Below are 9,746 nucleotides of genomic sequence, written 5' to 3' on the forward strand. Positions count from 1 at the left end.
GCCACTTACAGGGAACAGTCTCAGCCGAAACGCATTGGATGCACGTCCCTCGCTGCCAACACAACTGTTGCCCAGGGGACAGCGAGGCTGATGTCAGGCACTTCATAGCGCCGGCCCCACATACCGCTCTCGCCACGGCCAGGTCCGTTCAGGTTCCTGACCGCGGCCAGGTTCTCACGAACAATCGCATTATTCGGAGGCAAGGCAGGTACAGCCGAGGCCGCGCCACGGGCAGACAAAACTATATAGGCGTGAACTGGCTCACCACCAGCCGCGAGACGCTGTCCTGAACGTTCGCCACTAGCCTGACTCGCCCCACGTCCACAGTCAGCCGCATCACGAGTGGGCTCCGTCGGCACGGGCGCAGCTCGCGCCAATGGGGCCCGAGCGCGGGCCGCACCCGGCGGCGCCACTCACAAGTACGGGTTCAGCAGGTTGGAGGTGCTCGTGCGCTCGAAGCCCGTGACCTGCACGCGGATCGGGTGGTTGGGGATGAAGCAGCGCCGGTTCACCGACTTGAAGTCCTCCGGCGGCGCGTGGATGCTGGAGAACGGCAGCATGTGCTTGGCTGCCAGCCAGGGGCGCCAGTTAGCCGACGGCGTGTGGGCGGCCCGCGGCGGCGTCGGCTGGCACGCTACGCGCAGTGGCGGACCGGCCCGGCCCGGCCCGCCACCGCCTGGGCACGGACCGTCGCCGGCGGCGACACACGTACACAACACACATACAGTGCGCGCCACACCGAACCCAGATGGATCTGGCGACGGATCTGGAGACGGATGTAGTGGCGGATCTGTACCCAGCAGGTGGGCAGCAATACCCCCCAATACATTCGGTTCCGTGTCGGTAAGGTACGCGGGAGCCTTGACAACGCAGAGGTCCTGATAACAGGACGCCTGACACGCACCTACGTATATACTCGAGATACGGATCTCCAGGAGTGCACAGAGCGCCCTCGATAAGCGCAAGCTCACACAAAGAGAGAACGAGGGGTAAACATATATTTTAGGGGCCATGCAAAGAGAAATACGTTATCATGTAACCAATCAAAGACAGAGAACAGCATGGAACACAGGGAGCAGAGAATGAGAAAGAGCGAAAATGCCCAACCGGAAGACGGAAGTGCAGTGTAAGCACGTGGCCAAGCATGATACAAAGTAGAACATTGGGGAGAGCGAACACGAAACTACACCCCACAATCACCGCAATGCCATGCCATATCTTACCCCTTCGTCGTCTAGCTGCGAGCAAAAATGTGTTCACAAATGAAAGCTACCCTCATATTATCGATGCACACAAATATATCTAAAAATCATAGATCTGGAGGGTCAAGGTGCAGATAGGAGCGTAGCTGAACAACCGTCCATGAAGCATGCATTCGCTGGCAACAAGGTTTTGTGTTTTCGAACAGGAGTCGCCGACTGAAGGTCGAAGGTCGTCAAGTGAGGGATCATGTCACGCATACAGCACACTTGTCCTCAGTCAGCTACAAGTGGTGGGTGAGCAGGTGTACGTTAGCACGTGATTGCTGACACGTGACGTACCATCCCCACTTAGGGCGCGGGAGGGGCCGTTAACGAAGACCCCGCCCGAACAGCTAACATTCTTCTAAAAATACTACAAAGCGGACGGATGCTGTGCTTCAGCTGCGATAGGAAATGGCCTCCGTCTGTCATAAGCGCTACATGGACGTCGTGCGTGGGCATAATCCAAAGCCCTGGCAACGCGGTCACATTATGCTGCTCCGGTTATGTGCGACGAAGCTGGAGCAAGAGGTGGCAGCATTCCTCCCTCGTGTTCTCATAACGGAGCTGCGGCCGCCGTTTGCACGCTCCGACGTAAGAAAATCCCCCCACAATCCACTGACGGGGAATTAACCCCGACCCCGATCCCGGTTCTCACCAGGGTCGCACCCCCGACCCACCGCGCCCCGGTCCTGACCTTGAAACCGACCTCGATACCACCCCTGACTCTGACCTTGACCTTGGCCCCGACCTCGACTTTGGCCCCGAGCCGACCCGACCTCGTCGACGGCGCCGCTCACCGTCGGCCTTCCCGTCGGCGTCCACGTCGTCGACGCCGTCAATGTACTGCAGTTCGTCGAACTCCTGCTCGGCCGGGTCGGCGGTGGCCATGGCGGCGAACGCATCCTGGATGGCGTCCGTGAACGAAGGCTCCTGGTCGGCGTCGGCCGCCGCGTCGGGCGCCGCGCCGGCCCCCTCGCCGGCGCCGTTGGCCGTGCTGCTCATCTGACCTGGTCAGCGGCTTCAGACACCTGCCGGCCACACACACGGCTGCCGGTCACCGGCGCACGGTACGGCCACGGCTCTGCATACGCTGCCGTGTGCGCACAGATACTGCACAGCGCCAGTGTGGGCCTTGATGGCCACGTCCCACACACAAACGGGACGGTAAGAATGTCCGGAGTTCCGTCAAAAACAAACGATTTTTGTGTTAAAAGTTCACAAATGTGCTGTTTGACCTGCGGTACTAATTCAGTCAGCTATGACCGCGGAGGAGGGTTTTGTACTTCAGCCGTACCGAAGTATTTACTAAAAGGCAGGCCGGATACCGTACCACCGCCGTTGTTAATGGCCGAAAAATATGGTCCGAAACAGCTGAACTGTCTGGCCTCCATTAAGCAGTGGGAGCGGAAAGCACGCGCAAATGAGACAAAAAGTACCTATTCTTTGACAACAGTGTGCGGCTTGGAGGAAAGGCAGCACTTCGTCACGCCACAGGCATTGGGAACGCAGGGAACACAGGAACACTGGGAACACAGGAACGCGGGGGACACAGGAACGCAGGGAACACAGGAACACTGGGAACACAGGAACACTGAAAACATGGGAACGCAGGGAACACAGGAAACACAGGAACGCATGGAACACGGGAGCGCATGGAACACAGGAAAACTGGGAACACAGGAACACTGGGAACACAGGAAGGCAGGGAACACTGGGAACACGGTGGCACTGGGAACACGAGAAACGCAGGGAACACAGGAACACAAGAACACAGGGAACACAGGGAACTGGGAACACAAGAGCACTGGGAATGCAGGAACATTGGTAGCACACGAACGCAGGGAACACCGGGAACACCGAAACGCAGGGAACACGGAAACACTGGGAAGGCGGGAACGCAGGGAACACAGGAACACTGAGAACACAGGAACGCGGGGAACACAGGAACACGGGGAATACAGGAACGCAGGGAACACAGGAACGCAAGGAACGCAGAAACGCATCCACAAGCAAACGCAGTTCAGGAGTATCTTCACAGATGAGCCTCGGGGATGGCCGGCCATCGCCCTTCACTCGATGATGTCACCCCAATCGATAACAGCAATCCAACAGCTGAAAAAACATCCGTTTATTTCAAGGTTACGTTCCCGGAAAGTAGCTGCCCACCCACAGCTAGCGCCGTCTGGTGGACCCACCTGAGGCCAGGGAAAGGCAGCCGGGTATCGGGCGCCCGGGCGCGCGAACTGAGATGCGGACAAGTGGCCGCTTCCGCAAGGGGAGCTGTGACTGGGCTGATCCATGACTGGGCTGGCGCGCCACAGACTGGGCTGGTGACGCCGGCCGAGCCGTGCGGGCAGCGCAGGGCGCGCCCCGGTTATTCGTGTGTTCAGGGACCTGATGAGTCGCGTACCGCTACCGTGGCTCAGTTACCGACCAATGCCGCTACCGTGGCTCAGTCACTGACGAATACCGCTACCGTGACTCAGTTACCGACCAATGCCGCTACCGTGACTCAGTTACCGACCAATGCCGCTACCGTGGCTCAGTTGCCGACCAATGCCGCTGCCGTGCTTCGTTTGTCGTTCAAAGCCGCTACCGTGGCTCAGTTACCGACCAATGCCGCCACCGTGGCTCAGTTACCGGCCCGTGCCGCTACCGTGGCTCAGTTACCGACCAATGCCGCTACCGTGGCTCAGTTACCGCCCAATGCCGCTACCGTGGCTCAGTTACCGACCAATGCCGCCACCGTGGCTCAGTTACCGGCCAATGCCGCTACCGTGGCTCAGCTATCGCCCAGTGCCAAATTGAGAGCATCGAAATCACCCCAACGCCAAGAACGAAGACGGAATGTTCGAACGGAATGAATGTGACGGACGAAGACGGAAGACGGAATGTGAAGACGGAATAGTCAAGTGCAAAGTGACGCAATCTCTGAGACCTGAAAAAAATCAAGGTGAACTTATCAAGGATGCCTGAATTATAGACGACACTTTAAAAGACAAGCGGAATCGCCTGATGCGTCCCACATCGTTCAGTTCAGCGCACGTAGTGCTCAGCGTGCGGACAGCACTTTACTGCTAGTGCGCACGCGCTTCCGGTTTGTTGACACTTTTCTGCAGGCATCCTTTTGATTAATACGAAGCCAGGCCGGCGCCACTGTACAATATGACCCACATTTCCGCGATGGGCAGCTTAACAGGCACCAAGCAGTCCCTTGGTCCGGCGCAGGCGGCGCTTATTCGATAGCTGCTCCCTGCTCGGGGCGAGCACAGCTGGCCTCAGGGCCGGCCAGCTGCAGCGGCGCGCTGCGCGCTGGCCGCCGCCCCACGCACCACAGGCGCGCCCACCGCTCGGCGCACGAGCGACGGTCGAGAGGCCGGCCGCCAGCGCCGCGGCCGGCAGCCGGCCCTGCCAGCTCGCCGGTGAGGCTCCCTCTAGCAGCAACAGCCAAACGGTGCCCGGCTACGGCGTCCATAGAATACTTTGCAAATATCTGTAATCATCCACTTCAGTGGATTCAATCCTTCAACCCTTGTAGGTACGGGTTTACAAAGATCGCCGACCGTCATTCCAAGACTCGCCGTCCTTTCCGACAAACGCCAAATGTCGACTGTCCTCCGACGCCCGGCCCTGTCCTCCCGACAGACGCTGAGTGTCGACTGTCCTCCGACGCCCGCCCTGTCCCTTCCGACAGACGCCGAGTGTCGACTGTCCTCCGACGCCCGCCCTGTCCCTTCCGACAGACGCCGAGTGTCGACTGTCCTCCGACGCCCTGCCCTGTCCTCCTGACAGACGCCGAATGTCGACTGTCCTCCGACGCCCGCCCTGCCCCTTCCGACAGACGCCGAATGTCGACTGTCCTCCGACGCCCACCCTGTCCTCCCGACAGACGCCGAGTGTCGACTGTCCTCCGACGCCCGCCCTGTCCCTTCCGACAGACGCCGAGTGTCGACTGTCCTCCGACGCCCACCCTGCCCCTCCCGACAGACGCCGAATGTCGACTGTCCTCCGACGCCCGCCCTGTCCCTCCCGACAAACGCCGAATGTCGATCGACCTTGTCCCGCTCAGGCACGCGGCTTTCTCCCCAACAATGAGCGGTTCCGAAGCGGGGTCGAGGTCAAACGATTTACGCCTAATGAATACAGCCGAATGCTGGGAGACGCAGGTGGCCATTCGTACGACGGCCGTCTATCTTTGCGTGCCAGAGCGCATCGAACGTTTTTCCAGCGCTGGGTCGCTAAAATGGCTACATTAAAAAATGTCCGATGCTAAAACGACTGAGTACATCTTTGACACAGGAAAACGTGTGAGTGTCACACGTTTGTCACACACATGACACACACAGTGTCATGTGAGTAAGTCACAAACCTGGCGAAACTACAGCACTGGCAGATTCGAACCTCCATTTCACGAACCGATGAGGGTTGCCGGCTAAGGAAGCGTCGTCAGTGACCTTATCCCCCGCCCTTATAGGGGAATGTGACCCCTTCCCTCTCTATGATTCTTCGAGGGCATCTCTGCGGCATGTTACGTAATCGCGCCCAAATTTTCATTAGACCCTGGGGCATTTATCGCACGTATTTTGGTACCAATAACGTGTCTCTTTGAAGCCTTTCTGACTTCTGCGTAGCGACGGTTTTTCACAGTGATCCACGACCTGAGCGGACGGCCGGTAGCAGGCGACGCATCCGCCGATCGTGCGTAGTGGGCCGACAGCTGCTACAGTAAAGAAGTACCACATAACCAATATTTGATCAAACCACATATAAATGCGCACATCAATGAACAGGAAAAACCTTTGTCTACGTTCATGCTGCTGCCGTGGCATGGTTACACTCAAATGTAGCGCTAAATAGAGCTGTTGTCCTGAAAAATTGCATTTGACCTGGTCTAGAGCGATCAATTATTGATCATCCACATCAAACGCATCACAACTCAGGAGATCTCGTTAAAAACAATCCAATGTTCTTTCCCACGAGGCTCCATTTTTCTTAGTTTGGAAATGGCAGGAGGAGGCCTACATTGCTTCAATATTCGCCGCTTGGGCGACCGGGACATCGGCATTTGTCATGTTCCCCCTACCCCCCCCCCCCCCCCCCCCAGTGTTTCGTGTTCACTGTCGTGATGCCTCTCCCACTGCTTAAAATGACCAAACAGCATAGAGCGAGCGGCGGTCAACCCAGCGCCTAAGCGCCTCAGGCTTGATAAGAAGACCGGACAGGTGGAGTGTCGTTCAGAGTCAAATAGCTATGGATTAGCGCCGCCGGTTTGCGTGCGGAGTCCGCCGGAGAGTCGGGATTCTGATAACATGAAGTGATATGTACATCCTGCACACCCCACTGGGTGAATCTGGAACGCTGGGGTCGTATGGAGCCCCTTACCCCAACAGTCCGCGTCATGAAAAGCAGGGAATCAGAGCGGGCGTTGCAGTCTCCCTGAGGTCACGCGGAAATAGCTGTCACACACTCACACTATCTACGTGCGCTATCCCACCTGAGGATAGCGTGCATAGCTATCCACGCACCCACAAACTTAACCCCACTAGTTCAGTCCATCTACCCCAGCTCTTTTACGCACGTCCAAGACCCTGGCAGGAGAGCTAACATCTGAAAAACCCTTGGTTTGATGCATCTTTTTCCCTTTCTCATATATTTAACCCGAACCTTTTGGGTGAATAGATTTCTGGGATCGCAGTTCACACTAAACAGTTTTTGTGTGAGTACTGACCCCACCATCCGATCGCGCAATGCCGGGCCAACGACGGAATTTGACGGCGAGAGCTTAAACTACCGCGATGTTTGGCAAGGTTTGTCCCGCCCTCTGACGTCATCTGAGCTCTATCACGGCCGCTTCTACCAGCTGCAGACCATACCTGTCAAGGGCAAAAAGCGAGCGCCTACAGAGACTAGAACTCACCCCACCACGGGTGGGGAAAATCGGGAGGCAGGCGCTATTACCAACTGAGCCATCAGGATGGACCGCGCATCTGTGATACAGTATCGCGCAGTTACAAAGTGTGCTCGTGGTATGCAAACGATCCTCCCATCAGGATCTACGTCACAAGCCTCCCATCACCAGTGAGCCCAAGTAAAAGCACAACAAACCTCAAAGGAGACCATGTTCGGTAGTGCTCGGGCCTCGCCGCAGCACGGCGCTTACTCGGGCAGGGAAGGGGAGGGGGGGGGGGGGGGAGGCACACAGAAGATCGGGGAGCATGGTGCCAGCAGCATAAATGGCAATTCTGGGCAATGTAACAATGTTGAGTCTCCATAGGCACATTGTTTTCATGCTCTGCATTCCCCAATGGTTGTGACACACACTGTGAAAGTGTCAACCTATCTGAGTGGCACTGCCAGGCCAGACTGCCAACAGTGTTTTTCAGGGACCCAAAAAAGCTATAGTAGGAGCTTCCACCTGGACACAGCTACACAGATGCTTGAGCGGAAGTGACAGCAGCTGATGCCACCAATGATGGCAGGCTGGACCTAAGCCAATGAAAAAGGAAAGAACCTTATGATTGGTATTTTTTTAAAGAACAATAAAAACAGCCTCAGTAGCCTGAGGCCAGTGCAACACCGGCAGTCTCTGACTGACAGAGTGTCAATGTTGAAATGGTTAGCAGGTTACTTGACAGGCTGTATGCAGTTATACTGGGATAACACTTGGTGTAGCTGCAGAGTCCATGCCCTTTGCAGCATTTGGGTGTTGCACAGACCAAGTCAGGTTGACAACCCAGAAAATATGGTAACATTTTAATATAGTGACTACCCTTTAACACAGTTTTTCAATAATCAGCTGCTTTGAAATAATCCAGATGGATGTTAATTCACTCAATGATCAAGGGAGGAGCAAATTGGAAACTGGACTAAGGCTCCCACATATGCATTATGCCTACTATACTCTACTTTACTTGTTTGTGCATGGCAATTTTACTAACTACTGTCCACATGTTTTCTATACATTTTAAAATTGTCTACATAAGCTTTTTATTGCTGCAGATTTGTTCACTGCAGGTTCAACACCTTCATATTTAAATCTTCCCTGAACAAACCTTGCTATTGGATCAATCAGAGCCACTGAACTGACAAGGTTAATTATATGGACACCAGTGGTTCAATCAGACTTCTACAATTGCATCAAAGTAACTTTTATGGTTGAATATTAATGCAAGCCCAGCAACATACCTTTATCAAGTAATACATACATTTAATTAGTGAACAGAAGAAGCCAATTTGTTCTTCTCTGTCCATGCATGAGTACTCACTTGAATGCTGTCAACACTACCTTGAAAGGGTTGTGTTTGGTTTGGCTTGTAGTATTTTTTTTAAAACCCACAAAATGTGTGTGTATACATCTGCATGGCTTTGTTCTCTCCTGAAGTCTTTTGAGGGAAGCCTCAAATTACATGGTGGAAGTGTTAAATGATGTTCCAAAACAAGTATTTCCATTAAGTACTTTCCTTTAGCTGCTAGTGGCTGGTACCAAACCTCATCTTTCATTTAACTCTGACATTGGTGACAAAGTCTGGCACTGTTCAGGGATAATACAATATATCTGCTGGGAGAAAAAAAGATCTACCTGTCAGGGAACATCCAGGAAAACCACTAAGAAAAACATCTCAAATTTGCATCATTGAGCAATGACACTCATTGACAGCTGAGTTAGTAAAATGGGGGGTTGAGTTCCTCGCCAAGCTGATATCAATCTTTGTGTGCAAACATCACTTGCAGAGAGACTAGAAGCATGCTTCAGATAGCAATTTGAAGTCCATTAAACTACAAACTGGGGCGGTGATTACACGATGATGGCCCCAATGCTGGAGTCTCCAAGCAAACCATCTACCCACAACTACCTGACACTTCAAATGGTGTTCGGTGCAGAGGACAAGCACAAGTATCACAAGGATTAAGGTTTAGGGTAAGCCGCGCATAGCTTTTGCCCGCTCGCACACTACGCTGCGGCCGAGCGAGCAGGATGGGCGTGGCGGTCTGACTCACGAACGAAAACGTGAAATCACAAACGTGGGCAAGCCTGCGTTTGTCAGTCTCCGTGGTTAAAAACAAAACACCACATAAGAACAGCACGAAATCGGGAATACTCACAAAGAAGACCGCAATCCCGAGGCAGAGGCGAACGCGCCTATCCCAAACACTAGGATTTCTCCAGGAAAGCTGTTTGCTCCGGGCGGCTGCTTTAGGACAGCGCTGTCGCGCCAGCGCCTGAGCGTAACGACCTTGACCAAGGCCGTCGAAAATCCTGGCGCTAGCAGGTGCCCTTTATTTACTGCCATTGTCTATTCTACTGCAAAACTCGAGCCAACCCGACGGTGCACGCGTCCAGCTCATTCGTGACGTAGAACAAAGCATATTTTGAGTGATGCATGTAAAATTGTTCCGTCACAAACATATTTTTATCGAGTCGATATAAACAGGGATCCAAATTGTTCTTTGAAACATGTCATCCCATGAACATCAAACAATTACCCAAACACCACGAGTGTA

General features: G+C 54.3%; 1 protein-coding gene across 1 annotated transcript in view; it reads right to left on the bottom strand.

Moving 5' to 3' along the window:
* The window catches only part of LOC119107080 (phospholipase D1), a 44,558-nt gene extending 35,122 nt beyond the window's left edge, over nucleotides 1-9,436 (bottom strand). The window contains exons 1-3 of the mRNA XM_037230439.1: nucleotides 9,348-9,436; nucleotides 2,042-2,272; nucleotides 418-568 (exon numbers count right to left, since the gene is read on the bottom strand). Of these exons, the coding sequence (XP_037086334.1) occupies nucleotides 418-568; nucleotides 2,042-2,246 (356 nt within the window). The 5' untranslated portion in view covers nucleotides 2,247-2,272; nucleotides 9,348-9,436. The remainder of the gene's footprint in view (nucleotides 1-417; nucleotides 569-2,041; nucleotides 2,273-9,347) is intronic.
* Nucleotides 9,437-9,746: the final 310 nt, after the last annotated feature.

Source organism: Pollicipes pollicipes, unplaced genomic scaffold (assembly GCF_011947565.3).
Source record: "Pollicipes pollicipes isolate AB1234 unplaced genomic scaffold, Ppol_2.1 Scaffold_6686;HRSCAF=7923_pilon_pilon_pilon, whole genome shotgun sequence".
Classification (NCBI taxonomy): Eukaryota; Metazoa; Arthropoda; class Thecostraca; order Pollicipedomorpha; family Pollicipedidae; genus Pollicipes; species Pollicipes pollicipes.